Source organism: Jaculus jaculus, chromosome 18, assembly GCF_020740685.1.
Source record: "Jaculus jaculus isolate mJacJac1 chromosome 18, mJacJac1.mat.Y.cur, whole genome shotgun sequence".
Lineage (NCBI taxonomy): Eukaryota > Metazoa > Chordata > Mammalia > Rodentia > Dipodidae > Jaculus > Jaculus jaculus.
Window position 1 is genome coordinate 48623350 of NC_059119.1, and position 18505 is coordinate 48641854.

General features: G+C 42.2%; 1 protein-coding gene across 1 annotated transcript in view; it reads right to left on the reverse strand.

Annotated features, from left to right (window-relative positions):
* Positions 1–18505, reverse strand: part of Camkmt (calmodulin-lysine N-methyltransferase) — a 409522-nt gene that overhangs the window by 19118 nt on the left and 371899 nt on the right. Inside the window, exon 8 of the mRNA XM_004660194.2 lies at positions 5499–5573. Coding sequence (XP_004660251.1) covers positions 5499–5573 — 75 coding nt within the window. The remainder of the gene's footprint in view (positions 1–5498; positions 5574–18505) is intronic.

Below are 18505 nucleotides of genomic sequence, written 5' to 3' on the forward strand. Positions count from 1 at the left end.
CCTGCGATACACACAGGACTTTTTAGTACCCAGACAGCACCAAGCTGGGTTCTAGACACTGAGCACCAGACCAGAGTTTTGATCACGGTGTCTCTCCTGATAGGTAAGCATATGAGCTATGAGTTCTTCGTGGATTGGCTCATCCAGTGCTCACGTATTCGACTGGAGGAGGTTACTGCTGTTATGATTATTACTGGTCACAGTTGCAGCAAAGGATTGAACCCAGGGCCTCACACATGCTAGGTAAGCACTTTACTACTAGGCTACATCCCTGGGCCTGGGAAGGTGCTTCGAGCAAAGGAACGTGATCCTCCTCAGCCGAGTTAGAAACCATGCCTGGCATGGGAGGGAACTCCATCCCATTCCACCTAGAAATTAGGATAATCTTGGAAGAGTTTCTTATCTTTCACAAAGCTGAATTCTTAAATCTCAGAGTACATATTATATTAATTTAAATTTTACAAAAATTTGCTACTAAGTCATATTAAGCTGTCATGAATGACTATTAAGTGCTAACGAGAGAGAAATTAGGTTGTAACGCAGTCTTTTATGAGGTGTAATATGATTCTTTGGGTATCTAACAATATCATTAGTTTGAGTAATTGAACATCTTGTTTGTAAGAAGACTATCACCGTGAGGAAACATCTGTGTCTCTAACAGAGATCTGGAGGACACATCTGGATGGTCATCATGAGCAGCAGCTTTTCTGCACTTCCTAAGAGCTGGCAAAACCGCCAAAGATGAGCAGCACCTTGCCAGCTGAGCATGCCCTTACAAAGCAGTCTTTCCCCTGAACGTTGGTAATGGTGACAAAGAGGTTAACATCAGAGCACGCTGCAAAGTGCAGCTTAACACCCGGAGCACATTCCAAACACAGTCATTTCAAAGGTAATGGCATCTACCCCATCGTTCCAAATCAAATTTCCCAAAAGTAATTCTTGTAGTTCTCTAAAAGATCTTTATTCCAAGTAAGCTCACTTTTCTACTTAGCTTCGGTGCAGAATTCATAACGCTTTGTAGGGTACGTCATATGAGCAATTTCAATGTGCTTTAGTGGGAGTGATATGTAATCTCCTGAAAATTCACCCCTTAAATAAGTCCTAATGGCTCAGAGAACGGCAGTAGCTTAAGTGGATCTATTTAAAAAGGCTGAGTGGGTCAGTGATGGGGATGGAGATACCATTTCAACTCTCCCTTCCCTTACAGATCAAAATACACTGACAGTCCAGTTTGACTGTTAAAACACATGCCTGTGTACACACACACACACACACACACACACACACACACACAGTCCTCTATGTCACTGTTTGTGGCAGCAACAACTGCTTTGTTCTGTTCATTGGAATGAGAGTTTCTGACAAAGGAAAGGCACTGAACCATTTTCATCACCTCCATTAGAATTAGCATCGTGTGCAGAGCACAGAGCCTCCATAACGCTTATCACAGGCAGGTTTACCAGTGCAGAGCACAAGGAGATGAAGGGAAGACCCCTGTGCCGTTCTCCTCACGATGCGTACTAGATTAAGCTCACTGTTTCAAATTTAACTTTCAGCACAGGCATGGCCTCTTCCATGGTTGTCAACTGATTTTTTTTGTGGCCCCTCAAGGTGCATCCTAATCTCACTTGGCCTTGGCTCTTCAGTTATGAAATCTTGGGTACTTCGTGGATTTTCCCCATGTGTGAGGGAAAACGGCTGGGCTGACTATTGGAGCTTAAGATATCTTTGGAGGTTGGGGGCTGTGAATTGTGACTTAGAGTAATCCATGACCATATTATAGGAAAGACAAAGAATGGTATTTCCATTTCAAGACAAAAATATAATTTCCAGGGCTAGAGAGATGGCTTAGTGGATAAGCACTTGCCTGTGAAGCCTAAGGACCCCTGTTTGAGGCTCGATTCCCCAGGACCCATGTTAGCCAGATACATAAGGAGGCGCATGCATCTGGAGTTCGTTTGCAGTGGCTGGAGGCCCTGATGCACTCATTCTTTCTCTCTCTCTCTCTGTCCGTTGCTCTCAAATAAATAAATAAAAATAAACAAAAAAAATTTTTTTTTAAAATGTTATTTCCACAAAAAAGTCTTGAAAACTAAACTTGTTTCCATCCCTTAGGAAAGTAAAAAGGACAGAAGAAGGAAATGACCCTGGTCTGCAGCCAGTGTAAAGAAGCTGAGAGGTTAAGCAATATGGGGTGATAGACTGAGGTGCCTTCTCCCACCTCCTCAAGAGCCTTGGGCTGCAGGCACTGTCCTTTGCACTCAGCTCAAGGGGCATTTCCAAGGGAAATAGGTGGCATTTCATATATGCTTTCTAAGTCCTTGGAGAATTCAAATGTCCAGAGCTACAATAGAATGGAACGCCACCAAACATGAAATGAAAGCATTCAGTGGATTAAAAAAAAAAAATCCATCTTAACTTCCAGACCCTTAGATTATGCTATGATTGAACCAGAAGCTCGAAAGGCAAGTTTAAATTAACAACCACTCACTATTCTGAATGCAGCAAGGACCAGGCTGGACTGCATTCCAGCAGAAAGGAATCCTTCTATTAAACTCAACATTAAACAAGTCAGTGGAGGAAATTAATAGGCAGGTTCTTCCCTACACCTGTGGTTAAATATTCTAATATTTTGATGTTTGTCAACAGCTCCTTTTTGCTATTGTGGCTGTACCTCGATGTTTCCTTCTGTTTATTTCAAAGTTGACATTTTACAAGTTATTTAGGAACTATTGAACCATGAAACTATTTTTCATTGTCAAAAAATGCTGAATGGTGAAATAATGACTAGCTTTCACAGTTTGCCTCTTTATTTTATAATCCAGTTGAGCTACTAAGTTTGGATCTAAAGTAAGAGTGTCTCTTCTGAGAAATAAGTTATTCCTCCCCCCACTGCCCACAGGTCTATGAATGTTTAAATGTAAATATATGAATATATGAATGATTTAAGAACATAAACATATCACCACTTGCTGTAATCGTGTGCATTTTATTTGAGGCACAATGTGGGTTTGGAATAGGTTTGTGAATAGGGCTTGTTTTCATGTAAATGGGATCAAGCAGTACCACTGGTTAGCTATTCAGCAAATCAGACAATGCCACCCTTGCTTGGAAATACTTCAATAAGAATTTAATCCATGGACCTAATATTTGAACTCCAGCTCTTACTTCATATTTCTATGGCCTAATCCACATCTCATTGACTGACAATGACTGCCGGATGGTGTGAGACTTAATGTGATCTATTTATGTGTGGTACCTCTTTCTGGCAGGGAGTGTTTTTTGGGTCTCATCTTGGAGGTGGTATCTACAGAGAGCTTTCCTTCCACCCTCAGTGACATTCTAAGTAATGCAGCATGGTCTGCCTGGCACCAGAAGAGGTATCCATGTATCCGTTCCTATGGCACAACACCAAGCAAACAGAACATAAAGAACATGTGGGGTCCTGTGCTCCATCCATCTATGAGCAACATGCACATTACACATCACTGTACTTCCTAAGTCTTTAAGCAGACTATGAATATGAAGCGAGACCATAACCACAGCATTTCTTTCAGAAATGGTATCAGCATCGCAGTGAAAATAGCTTAATGTTTTACATGTACAAACGGGAAATTACAAACAGGCTGACTTTTGGGCACTTACAACAGCAGAAAAAAAAAAAAAAACCCTTAACAATTCATGCATAGAAAAGCCATTTATAAAATTAAGTTGGAGGTATTTAGCTCGTATGAATTCATAAATTCTCACACGGCCACCAGATATGTGGGTACCTATAATATTGCGTGATGTGACATATTTGGAACAGAATCCTTAAACTGAGGATGCATTATGTTTATCAGCTGTAAAAGACATTATTGAGGTAGGAAAAAAAAAAAGACTTTTTTTTCCCCCAACATGTTGTGTGGCTATTTTTAACCTAAGAACATTAATCAGAAAGAAGCTTAAATCTTACTTGCTCTGCTTGTCTCTCTGGTACAAATAGGATGACATGGTGTGAATGCCCATAACACAAGGTCTGACAAAGCCAGGCTGTTTTGATATTTGTGTGAAGGATAAATTTAACTGTAAATCGCTTAGCCGGACCTGCCTTTCCCCACATCATCAGAGCCCATCGGGTGTGACCCTGGCCTAAACCTTCAAGAAGATACTGCTTCTTCCCGCTTGTTGCTGCTCTCGGATCTGACTGCCACTCTTAATCTGATAATCCTGCTGGCATTATCTTCATCTGTGCAATGAAACCTGGATGATCCTTCCTCATACTCGGTGGGGAAAGGCATTCGCTGAATTACTTGCGTAAGTCGCATGGTGAGGTTTCAGCTCTATTTTTGATTAGATGGGGGAGGGGAGGGGTGTAGCTTTGAGACATTTTATTAATGATTAATCAGAAATCAAGGTTTATCTCATATTTGAAACAAGTTTGGAAATGAGTGCCAAGAGGCTATTGACTTTGAAAGGAAGCTGTACAGTAGAAAGTATATTCAACTAATGATAATTTAAAAACTACTTTGGGAAAATTTCATTCAAGTCTCCTAGACAAAATCTGTTCTGGGTTCTGGACCTTGGGCTCATCAACAGAACAGAACTTTGCAGTCTGAACTTGCTGTGTTTCCAACTCTGAAGGGTTGTAATAATTACCATGGTGAAGCTACAAATACGGTCTCACTGCTCAGGGACAACACTTGTAAATTGCCCGTATTTTCCAGATGTTGAAATAATTATTCAAATGGAATGAAGAAATATGCAAGATTAGTTGAAATAATTACTAAGTTCTGATGCATATTTATCCCATGACTTAGGATCAGACTTTCATTATCAAATAACTAGACTGGGGCTAGGGAGGAAGACAAAATGTCTAATGCAAATTAACTTTTAAAAAGCAGGCACCTGATGGAGATTTGAATGTTATTATTTGCATAAGAATAAAATGTGATTTTGTAATCTTTGTATTATGATTAAATGTTATTATTGAGCACACTGAAAATATTAGATAGCAAATATATACACTTTAAGAAAGCCTATTTCCACATAGATATTCCACAGATATGTTTATTTGCTGGAGGGGATATGTGTGTGTACACATATATATTCCCTTATATCAATAGTCAGATCTTTCCTAAGAAGTAAGCTAATTGAGCTGTTTGTGTTGATAAACTCCTTTTTCTCCAGACTATTCCTCTCCGAGCCATAATTATTTGCAATTTGCCTAAGTCGTCCATTTACTGATACGTCAAGCATGAAACAGAGGCAATTCCAGAAAATGGAAGTGCTTCTCAAAATCAATCTTTGGGAAATAATGTGGTAGAAGTTACTATGTGATAGAAGACTACCTTGTAACTGTCACATGGAGATGAATATTAATTTGTTGAGGTTAAGGTGGCTTTGTGCTTCATTTGTTGACTTTGCTTTGCCGTCAGCAGAGCAGCACACAGCCCAATTACTCCAGCAAAGCGATTTTTTTCCCCCTAACAGGAGTTTTATGATTTTTATGTACTTACCAGTCAGCACACATAACAATGTCAAAATGTCCTTCCAGTTGAGAGACATCTGTCTCATTATCCCATCGTAAAACGCTTGAGGGGAAAAAGATTTTAAAAATTATACTTAGGTTTTTTTTTTCAAACTTCTGAGCTATTAACATTATTTTTTGTGGCACTTGAAATTATTTAAAAGGCATATACAAATCATTTCAAAAGATATAATAAAAAATAGGAAGTAACTGTCTTCTGTATTTTATTTAGTCTTCAAATCTAGAATAAGAAGAATTCTCTACTTAAATACAGTAGTTAAGCTTTTGCTAGCCATTATCAGCAGAAATATCCTTTAACAACAAGCCACATATTGGAATTGAAATACGCCCCATCTGACTGGAATATAGATTTATACAAATAAACGATGTGAAACTTCCTATATAACCCATCTTGCCTGGCAAGTCAGTTGTATTTCTTACTAACGAAACGAGCATTTTGGCAAGACGGGAGGGAGAAAGAAGACCACTGCACTTTCCCAGCATACTTTAAAATCCCTTCCCCTTCACAGTCTCCAGAAGGAAGATCAGATGTCAAAGCTCACATTAATAACAGTAGCATGCATTTGAGAACTCCACTTACGCTTACAGGGCCAACCAGATGCTTTATTCCACTCTCGCTTGCTAAGTGTGACGATTAGCATTTTATCAGAGTAATGTGTTTTAAATGACTTTTCCTCCACCACACTACAACTGTGATTTGCAAAACTTTTTATTTTTTTCTTGCTTAAGTAAAATTCTACTACTATTTCTTGTTTTGATTCTTTAGGGCTAGATTGGGTAAGGTCTGGTCCAATTCTATTTGCTCATTTTTGGTGGATTCACTGTTTTCTTCTATGTCTTCCCTGGGAGAGCGTCATGTATTTGGGTCTAAAACTGAGGTCTGGAGAGATGGCTCATGCTTGCTATGAAAGTATGCGGATCTGAGTTTGAATCCCCAGCCCTCATGTAAAATTCCAGGGCCCACCCTTAATCCCAGCACTGGGGAGACTGAAACCGGGAACCCCTGGGGCTCAATGGCTAGCTCGTTGGTCGAGCCAAATTGATAAGCTCTAGGTTCCGCAAAAGACTGTGTCTTAAAGAATAAAGTGGGCAAGGAGCATATCCCACATTGACCTCTGGCCTCTATATGGACATATACACCTACATTCACACATACATGAACACGTATGCACACATGCATGTACAATACCCATATACCAGAACACACACATACCAAAAAAAAAAAAGGGAAAAGTGAGATTTAACTCTGGTCAGTCCAAACATTCTTTTCATGTATATTATTACACACCAACACCAGTGAAGTGTAAAGGGAAAAAATATCAAACCCATCACCTCAAAAATATCTACACAGGTAGAACACCCGTTTCCCCGCTCACTCTTCTGACTCGTGTCTGGTACACACCAGCTACGTGCCCAGAGGCAGCCTAGCAAGCCATGCAGACACCCCAGGAAGGGCTTTCCCCGGGGGACTCACTGGTTTCATGACAGGGGACAACCTTTCCAGATAAACTCCAGTGTTCTACTCGCCTAGGCTCATGGGGGAGCCAGAGACAGGGGAGACCAGGACACCCTAAGGGGCAGGGTGAGCCTGCTCAGCCCTCAGCAAACACCTGAGAGTCCTAGAGAGCGTCGGCACAAAGAAGACAGTTTCAAGCAGAGGTCTGGCACTGGGGAGATGGCCTGGTTGACAAAGCGCTTGCTGTCAAGAGGTCAGAACCTGGGGATCTGGATCCCCAGAACCCGTGTACAAAACTGTGTGCTGTGGCTGATGTCCGTAATGCCAAGACACCCATGGTGAGAAGAAAGAGGAGACGGGAGAAGTCCACAGAAGTGCAGAGGCCAGCTGGCCTGGGGAATGCAGTGGACAGCCAACTTCCCGAGTTGTCCTTTGGCCTCCATGTGAGTACTGTGGCATGCTTGTGCCCATACTCAAACACATACGTGCGCATCATACACACAAGCAAAACATCTAAATAAAGGAAAATATCCAAACAAAATATCCAGTAGCCAGAAGTAGTGGCACACGCCTATAATCCCAATACTCAGGAGTTGGAAGCAGAAGAGTTGTGAGTTCAAGGCCAACCTGAGCTACGTAGCAAGACCCTGCCTCAAAAACCAATAGCAAAAACAAACAAACAAAAAACCCAAACAAACAAGCTGGGCGTGGTGGTGCACGCCTTTAATCCCAGCACTCGGGAGGCAGAGGTGGGAGGATCACCGTGAGTTCGAGGCCAGCCTGAGAGTACATAGTGAATCCCAGGTCAGCCTGAGCCAGAGTGAGACCCTATCTTGAAAAAAAAAAAAAATGAATCTTTTCTCAATCTATACAGGTCATAAAAGTATGTATCCACTGTATATACTTTGAGGAGAAAGTATTAAAATTACTCATAACATTACTATTCTACCAAGACTCTTTAGAAGATACATTTGGTATGTGGGATCACTAAAGCAAGGCAACAGAAAGTGCGGGAACTCCCAAGGTGGTTTTGGATACCGGGCTCCTGGGGTGTTTTACTTTCTGGTTCACAGGGGTATACTGATCTGAGTAGCAATTGGCTTTGGATCACCATAGAAGTGAGGTAAGCTGTGTCTCGAAAAGAAACTGAAGTGGCCCACCCACGCTCCCAAGAGGCGCTTCCTCCACATCTCAAGAGGCTTATGGTAAGCCATCCCTCTAACCATAAGCACGTGACAGAGGGTGTGTTGGTTCAGTCAGAATTCAGTCTTGGCATAAGAGAAACAAAAACAAATGAATAGATGCGTGAGGGTTTTTTTGGCCAAATGAGCCAACGGGTGCAATAGTGGCACGTCTCTCATGCTGGAAACCAACTGCCCTTTAATTGGACTGGAGGCCCGCTCCATGGGAGGGAATACATCCCTGATACTGAAAACTTAGAACAGGGGTGGTCATGAGCCCTAGGGGTGTAACATCTGCTGCTGTCTGGCTAAATGTATATACTATGCTTATCAAACTGCCCAGTAAGCATTTCTCTTAATGTTCATACCCTTATATGAATGCTACTCTCCCTTTGGGTAGAGAATCTTCTCTTTTCTGATGGCAATGACCTCGGGATGACTCAGAAGGCATCATGGTGCTGGAAAGAAGTGACAGGAGTGCTCAGTTCTGCAACATCTCTATCACACCTTCCAAGGCTCAGGGTCTATTGTGGAAGAGGTGGCGGAAAGAATGTAAGAGCCAAAGAAAGTGTAGGACTCCTTACAACGTGCTCCTCCCAGACACAAAATGGCCTGGATATCCATGGCCTCACAGTGCCTGACACTACCTACACAAGACCCTCATAAGAGGAGGAAAAGATGATGACATCGAAATATAAGAGAGAGTGCTTGAGATGAGGAGGGGATGTGATGGAGAATGGAATTTCAAAGGGCATAGTGGGGGGAGAGAGAGTATTACCATGGGATATTTTTTATAATCATGGAAATTGTTAATAAAAAAATTTTGAAAAGAAAAAAAAGTACGGAGCTTGGAAGATTGCTCAGTGGTTAAAGGCACTTGTTTGGAAAGCCTGCCAATCTGGGTTTGATTCCCCAGTACCCAATAAAGCCAGATGCACCAAGTGGCACATGCGTCTGGAGTTCACCCATTCTCATTTTCTCTATCTCTCTCTCTCTCTCCTTCCAAATAAATAAGTAAAAATATTAAAAATAAATTTAAAAAATACAGGTATTCCACCTGGGACTAGAGGTACACACTTTTAATCCAAGCTACTTAGGAGGCTGAGGGTCACTAATTCAAGGCCAGTCTAGGCTAGTTACAGAGACCCTGTCTCAAAATAAACCATGGGGAGGGTGGCGGTGGTGGCTTAGTGGTAAGTATTGCCCATGTGGTGCCATCTCCCACACCACAAACAACAAAAACAAAACAACCCCACAGCATTCCAAATATGAGTCCACTGATCATATGCTTGCATGTTTATTTCATTTATTTATTTATTTATTTTAGTCTCTGGCCGTACCACTGTGAGCACGCCCAATCTCATCTAAACGTTTATCTTCAACTTCCAAAACTAGCTCAATGCTGATGGTAATATGCCATTGATGGCCTGGTTCCCAGCCAATAACCTCCTCCCCTCTCCCATCCCCTCCTGTCTTTTACTTTACTCCTTCTGGTAGTTTCTCTGATTCAACCATTCCTAGGTCTTACCGGTCTTCAGTCTACCGATTATACCAACAGGCCATCTTTTCATTTCTCCTGAGGGTTAGTAAGGCTTCCATTCCATTTTAATTATTCCCTTGCATACATTCTCAACTCCCGTGTGCCTCTCTCCCGCCCTTGTTTTTGCTGAAGCCAGCTCCCTGCCTGATCCAGGCCTGCAGCTTGCACCGGAATGTGGCTGCACATGGCACACAACACCTCACTGGCTTGGCTTTAAACTCGTGACCATGAGCCGCAGTGGACCCAGAGCTGCATCTGCCAGGTATACCTGCATCTCCTTGGTCCAGGTACTCTCCCGTTCTCCTCTGTCATTGCGTTGTTACCTTTGTGTCTTTTCAACAGTCTAACACTTCCTCCTTTATCTTCAGCCTCCGTGGATGATCTACTTCCTACTCCACTGTCAACACTGCCATAGTCAGCTAAGAATGTCCCTGAATTCTCACCACTCTTCTTTTAAATTCATTTATTTCAGAGAGAGAGAGAGAGAGATGAGAGCGAGAATAGCTGCTCCAACGCCTCTAGCGCTGCAAACGAACTCCAGACGCACGTGCTACCTTGTGCATCTGGATTATGTGGGTCCTGGGGAATCAGGCCGGGATCCTTTGGCTTTGCAGGCAAGCGCCTTAGCCACTGAGCCATCTCTCCAGCCTCAATTACTCTTCTTTTTTTTTAAATATTTTTTTGTTCATTTTTTATTTATTTACTTGAGAGCGACAGACACAGGGAGAAAGACAGATAGAGGGAGAGAGAGAGAATGGGCGCGCCAGGGCTTCCAGCTACTGCAAATGAACTCCAGACGCGTGCGCCCCCTTGTGCATCTGGCTAACGTGGGACATGGGGAACCGAGCCTTGAACCGGGGTCCTTAGGCTTCACAGGCAAGCGCTTAACCACTAAGCCATCTCTCCAGCCCCAATTACTCTTCTTTTTTTTTAAAAAAATTTTTTTAAATTTATTTGAGAGCGACAGACACAGAGAGAAAGACAGATAGAGGGAGAGAGAGAGAATGGGTGCGCCAGGGCTTCCAGCCTCTGCAAATGAACCCCAGACACGTGCGCCCCCTTGTGCTTCTGGCTAACGTGGGACCTGGGGAACCGAGCCTCGAACTGGGGTCCTTAGGCTTCACAGGCAAGCGCTTAACTGCTAAGCCATCTCTCCAGCCCCCAATTACTCTTCTTAATGCTCCCTCAGTGTCTGCATCTACGTATTGTCTCCCTGCTCATTAGCAGACTCCTGTCTCCAGTATGGACCCTCTTTTTCTAAAAAAAAAAAAATATTTTATTTGTATTTATTTATTTGACAGAGAAATGGGGGGGGGGAGAGAGAAGGGTTGTGCCAAGGGCCTCCAGCCACTAACTACAGAAGCGTGCGCCTCCTTCGTGGGTCCAGGGAAATTGAACCTGGGTCCTTTGGCTCTGCAAGCAAATGCCTTAACTGCTAAACCATCCTTCCAGCCCAGGACCTTCTTATAACTCAGACCCATCTCTCTTTTCTCTAAGGCATGGTTTTAGCGATCCCTCCCCTTCATAAACAGTTTATTCCCTTGATTCATTCTGCCAGCCTTCAACCATATAGTTGCCTTCTCTCTCTTGAAACACCCTCTTTTGATATCTCCCCTTTCTAGCTATCCTTCTGTTTATTCCTCCTTTGCAGCCAAAGCTCCTTGAAAAAGTTTAAGCTCTGTTTCCAAATTTTCTACCATTCTCTATTAAATTTACTCCAACCAGACTTTTGTCTTTACCATTCTACCAAAACTGGTCTGGCCAAAGTCATTCAAGACCTCCACATTGCCAAATCCAGGTCAGTTCTCAGTCTTGATTTTCACTTAACCTCCCAGCCTGAACTGTCCTATGAGCTCCAGATTCACACATCCAACTCCCCATTTTAACACGTCAATTGACTATATCTGATAGACACGTAAAGTAAACATGTGCAAATATGAATGCCTGATCCGCTGTCCTCAAACTTACTTCATTCATGGTTTCTTTTTTTTAATGAAATATTAAATGAATGAAAATTCCATGTTTCTAGCTGCTAAGCTGTGTCTTTCTTTTTACATCTCGCATTAAATGTGCCAGAAAGGCACTTAACTCTACCTTTGAACTATATGAGAATCCAACCAATTTTCTTATGCCTCACTGCTCACCGCTGGTCTAGACCGCCTGGGTTATTTCTCATCGGAATTTTTGCAGAACCTCCTGATTTGTTTCCTTGTCCCTGCCTTCCACCTTGCCATCTCTGCTCAAGAGAGTGGCCACGGTGATTCCCACTGGGTACATATTAGATTGGAAGCTTTGTCCCATCCCTGCGATGGTCGCTGACTTGTCCAGAGTACAAGCTCAGGACCACACCCCACCTACGCGCACCATTGACCTACCTCCCGCTACCAGCCCCCCCTCGTTCTCTTTGCTCTAGTGACCGCAGCCGCCTCGTGGCTGCCGGCAAACAGCAGGTACACTTTTGTCCTGGAGCCTTCAGCCTGGCTGCGTGCTCTTGCTATATTCACCACCACGGAGCTCACTCACTCACCTCTTTCACGTCTTTGTTCAAATGTGTTTACCCTCTCAGAGCAGCCTTCCCTGACCATCGTCTTCAAATCTATAGTCATATCTTCTCAGTCCAGCAGTAGGAACCCCTTATTTTGCTCTTTGATTCTGCCTCCTCTTCTCTCTCTCTCTTTCTTCCTTCCTTCCTTTTTTTTTCCTGAAGCACGGGCTCACTCTAGCCCAGGCTGGCCTTGAATTCACTCTGTAGTCTAAGCTGGGTTTGAACTCACAGTGATCCTCCTACTTCAGCCTCCTGTGTGCTGGGATTAAGGGTGTGTGCCACCACGCCTGGCTTTGATTTTTCTCCAGCAGCAATTAACCTAACTGCATTACTGACTTGGTTTACTCTTTCTCTGTTGGAATGTCAACATCATAGAGATGTACATCCTCAAGATTTGTTTTGGGGAGTAGTGTATTTCTAGTGTATGACAATTCTTAGCGCATGATAACTGCTCAGTTGCAACAGCATCTAAACGAATTGTGTGTGACTGTACCCAGCTCTGTCCCTGGGTTCCTATTACTAAAATGTTCTCTGGATAGACCGTGTAGATTGGCTAGATATGAAAGCCACTTAAAATGTTTTCTGAAGACTTGTGCTTCCAGCAAAGACGGAACACAAGAACCTCTTTTATACTTTCCCCCCAAAATTATTAAAAACAAAAACAACATGGGATATATAAACATTTTTTCAAGATCTCATATAGTAGTCGCAAAGGACACTGATCCTAGAGATAGGATAAGAAAATAGAGCGAGCCCTAACATTACCCCAGCCTATTGCCTTGAGAGAGTGTTCAGGCCACAGCGGACAGCAGAGACCTGAGATAGGACCAAGCGGACTCTTGGGGCTGAGAGGTGGAATGGAGAGTCTAATGCAACCACAGCAGTCTGAACAGAGCACTGAATGGCAGAGCCATGCAGAGCAGAGAGGGAACCCAGGGAAATGGCGGCTGGCTGCCCAGAGTAGCCACAGAGCACTCCCTTGGGCATGTGTGCAGGTAACTACTTGAAGCTGGGACAGAGCCACATGAGTACTGGAAGGACCTAGGCCAGTGCTCACAGGGCTAGGAACAGAGCCTGTTTCATCCGCCAGCTCAAAGAAACTCGTGGTTTACAGGCACTGGCAGAGTCCTCAGAAGCATCTTATCTCAGTCATGGGAAATAATTAGGTCCTGATTACATGTTGCTGTGGCGGTATCCAGCGAATCTTAAAAGCAAGACTCCAAAAGTATCAAACAATTGCAAAGTAACTTAATTATATTCCAGAACAAAAACTCGAGAATATTTATAGGAATATGAAAACATTTAGATTCCAACAAGTTAAAGTTCAAATTATCTAGCATAAAATAAATACTGTCAGGCATAAAAGAATTAAGTGAATAAATCCACAATGAGATAAATCAAACAGCGACCTCAATCTAAAACTCATACTAATGTCAGAATTTGCAGAAAAGGCACTAAAGTATTTGCCATAATAGCATTTAATGTGTCACAAATATCAATCAAGTAAGTAGTGGATTTTTAAAAAGTCCTAATTCAAATTTTGAGAGATGAAAATAAAATATTTCTTAAAAATATTTTATTTATTTGAGAGAGAAAGTGGTAGATTCTCTCTCTAAGGCAGAGAATGGGCATCCCAGGGCCTCTAGCCACTGCAAAGGACTTGAGATGCATGTGCTACTTTGTGCATCTAGCTTACATGGGTACTGGAGAATCGAACCTGGGTCCTTTGGTTCACAGGTAAGAGCCTTAACCACTAAACCACCTCTCCAGCCTGAACACAATAGTTAAGGGAAATTAAACTGGATTCAATTAACAACAGATGAGAAATATCAGAAGAAAATGTTAATAGATTTGAAGACAGCAATGAAAACTATCCAAAATGAATAATATAGAGAAACAAATAAAGGAAAAGCATTATTAAGTAAGCTGGGGGATCAATTTAAGTGATATATGTAATTAGAGTTCTCAAAAAGTCCTGAGAGAAATGTCAGAAAAAAAATGTTAGGAGGCCTGGAGGGTTGGCTTGGCAGTTAAGGCGTTTGCCTGCAAAGCCAAAGGACCCAGGTTCAATTCCCCAGGACCCACGTCAGCCAGATGCACAAGGGGTGCATGCATCTGGTGTTCATTTGCAGTGGCTGGAAGCTCTGGCATGCCCATTCTCTCTCTGTCTCTCCCTCTTTCGCTGTTAAATAAAAATAAAATATTTTTTTAAAATGCTAGGAGAAATAAGGGCTGAAAACTTTCTTTTATTTAGAAAAATTTTTGCTCATTTTTATTTATTTATTTGAGAGCAACAGACAGAGAGAGAGAAAGAGGCAGAGAGAGAGAGAATGGGTGCGCCAGGGATTCCAGCTACTGCAAACAAACTCCAGATGCATGCACCCCCTTGTGCATCTGGCTAACATGGGTCCTGGGGAATCGAGCCTCGAACCAGGGTCCTAAGGCTTCACAGGCAAGCGCTTAACCGCTAAGCCATCTCTCCAGCCCCTGAAAACTTTCTTAATTTAGTGAAAACTATTGTTGTATTTTATTTTATTTAGTTTTAAATATATTTTAAAATATTTTTTATTTATTTGACAGAGAGAAAGAGGGAGGGAGGGAGAGAGTGAGAGTGAGAGAGAGAGAGAATGGGCACACCAAGGCCTCCAGCCACTGCAAACGAACTCCAGACGTATGCACCCTCCCCTTGTGTATCTGGCTTACATGGGTCCTGGGGAGTCAAACCTGGGTCCTTTGGCTTTGTACACAAATGCCTTAACCACTAAGCCATCCCTCCAGCCCCATTGTTGTAACTTAAATGTGAGCTGTTCCCCAGAGAGTCAATCCTTGGTGCCCAGCTGGCACAGCTATTTGGGGAGGTTGTGGGACTGTTAGAAGGTGGAGCTTTGATGGGGGAAGTGGGTCACTGCAGGACAGGCCTTGAAGTTTTACAGCCCGGCCCCACTTCTTGTTTGTCCTCCATTTTCTGTTTGTTTGTTTTCGAGGTAGGGTCTCACCCTGGCCCCAGGCTGACCTGGAATTCACTACGTCGTCTCAGGGTGGCCTCGAACTCATGGTGATCCTCCTACCTCTGCCTCCCGAGTCCTGGGATGAAAGGCGTGCGCCACCATGCTTGGTTTGTCCTCTGTTTTCTGACTGTGACTGCAATGTGACCAGCTCAGTTTCTGCTTCTGCTACCAAGCATTCCCTTAACACAATGGAATGTATCCCCTTGAAATTGAAATCCCGAGTAAGGCCTGTCTTTCCTTAAGTTGCTTCTGGTTACAGACTTTTTTTTTTTCATAGCAACAGGAAACAATACAACTACTAACCCATAGATTAGGAAATTCCAACAAAGCCCAAACACAAGGGCACAATAATCAAATTGACCAAAAGGAATATTAAGGAGAAAATCTAAAGATCTCCCAGAGGTTAAAAAAACATGATGTGTTGTGTACAAGGATAAGGATGATGGCTCATTTCCTATGAGGAATACAGACGGGCATGGTGGCACACACCCTTAATCCCAGCACTCAAAAGGCTGAGGCAGGAGGATCACTGTGAATTCAAACCATTTAACAGTGTGCAGCTCGGCATTATCAGTGCGATGGAAAGGCCAGCTTACATAAGACATGTAGCAAATGTTAAAAACTTGTGAGAATGTGGACTGCAGAGATGGCTTAGTGGTTAAGCGCTTGCCTGTGAAGCCTAAGGACCCAAGTTCGAGGCTCAGTTCGCAAGGGCCCACGTTAGCCAGATGCAGAAGGAGGCACACGCTTCTGGAGTTCGTTTGCAGTGGCTGGAGGCCCTGGCGCGCCCATTCTCTCTCTCTCTCTCTCTCTCTGCCTCTTTCTCTCTCTGTCTGTTGCTCTCAAATAAATAAATAAAAAATAAGTCAGAGGACAGTGAAGGGAAAAATGTGTCATACAATGCAAGTCAAAGGACAGCCACAGTGGTTGTGTCAACGTCAAACATAGTAGGTCTCAGAGCAAAGATGGAACGAAGTGGAAGAAGATTGTTTTAGGGTGCTAAGGGGTCAATTGTAGATCCTGCCATAGCAACTCTGGCGCTTATGCAATGAATAACAGTTTCCCATGCGTGAAGCCTGAATTGAAAAAAGAAAAAACTACAAAGAAACACAGACAAAAATATGAACATAGTCAGAGATTTTAATATTTCTCTGTCTTTAATGGATTGGACAAGTAGACAGAAAACAAGCAAAGCTGAAGATAGTTTTGAGCAACACTACCAAGCAACTGCTGGAAAGGACATTTATGGAAGACTCGACTCAATAAAGGCAGAGTTCATATTCCCTTCAAGTTTAGTATTTATCCTGATATGCCTACTCCAGGTCATACTAGAAGTCTCAATAAATCTAGAAGGATCTAGGATATCAGAGAAAAATATATTCCTTGTCCACACTGGAATTAAAGTAGTTATTCTCTATAAAAAAATCTTCAAGTATTTAGAAAATAAATAATGCATTTCTAAGTACTCCAGAATCCAAAGAAAAACAGAAGTTGAAAAGTATTTTCCGCCAGGTAGAAATGAAAGTACAACGCATCAGAGTTTATAGCATGCTCAGCAGTCTTAAGAAGGACGGGAGTTGCACTGAATGTCCACATTAGAAATGTCTCTGGTTGGTGAACTCGGTTCTAGCTAAGTCAGTAATAGAAAGAAGGACAAATAAAACCAAACATAATTGGAGCCAAGGAAGTAATAAAACTCAGAAATGGCAGAATAATAGGAAAAGTCAATGCAACTGAACACAGGTTCTTTGAGATCAATAAAATTGATAAACTTCCAGTTAGAATGATCAAGGGGAAAAAATGGGGAAGACATATGTCACCAATGTCATTGGTGGCAGAGATGGCATCCCTACTCACTCTGCAGACAACAACAGAAACGTACATTCTGTATTTCCACATGTATGTACACGTGCAGCAATCCAGAATATGCCTATGAACATCTATAATGGAAATTCATCACAGTCAAGTGTGGTTTGCCATAGAGATCTAAGAAAGTCGTTTTAACATTTAAAAAACTGATCGGATAATGCATAATACGAATTGAAAAAAAAAAATCTCAGTGCCGAAAATGAATTTGAGAAGGTCCAAAATCTATTGTGATTTAAAAACACAATAGCGCTCCCAGCAGCACAGGAATAGAGGGAAACATCTAAGCTTTCTTATATGCTTTCTCCCTAATACCGGGAGCAAGAAAGGAACATTTCTTCTCCCCTGACAGTGATGCATGGGAGAGCATAACCAGTCCAGTAAGGAAAAAAAAAATTTAAAAAGCATCTGGATTAGTAAGGAAGAAATAAAATTATACTTATTAGTAGGCAACACAATAACCTATGTAGACTATGCAATAGGCTATGTAACAAAGCCGTGGGAGCTAGTGTGGGGTCAGCAGACGCACGGGATCCAAGATCAATAAAAGAATCAATTTTATTTCTTTATACAATCAACAATTAACTGGAAATTGGAATTTCCAATTCTATACCTTTCCTCACAGCACAAAATTTTATAAAAGCTTACATAAAAAAAAGAGATAATTCTGACAAAAGGTGACAGAAATTAAATAAGACCTCAATAAATGGAGGCAATTCAAGCAGGCAAAGAATAAAACAGTGTTTTAGCAATTGACTATCCATATTAAAAAAAAAATAAAATCCATATCGTGCACCACATGTTAAAATTAATTCAAAATAGATCCTGCATCTAAATATAAAACCTATAATTATATAGCCTGCCAATGAAAATATGGGAGGAAAATCTTTGTAACCTTGTGTTAAACCAAGATCTCTTAGACACACACAAGATTCATGATCCATTAAAGAACAAATTGGTAAATTAGACTTCACTGAAATTAAAAACTTCTGCCCTTTGAAAGACACTATAAAGAGAATAAAAGGACAAGCCACAGGCCAAGAGAAAATGTTCATAAATCACATATCTCACAAAGAGTTTACATACAGAACGTAATAAGAATTCCCAGAATATGTCAATAAGAAAAGAAACACCCTACTTTTTAAAAACTCAGGCAAACATCTACCCAGACACTTCAGCAAAGATACATGAATGGGGCTGGAGAGATGGTTTAGTGGTTAAGCACTTGCCTGTGAAGCCTAAGGACCCTGGTTCGAGGCTCGGTTCCCCAGGACCCACGTTAGCCAGATGCACAAGGGGGTGCACGCGTCTGGAGTTCGTTTGCAGTGGCTGGAGGCCCTGGCGTGCCCCCCCCCCTTTCTGTCTGTCGCTATCAAATA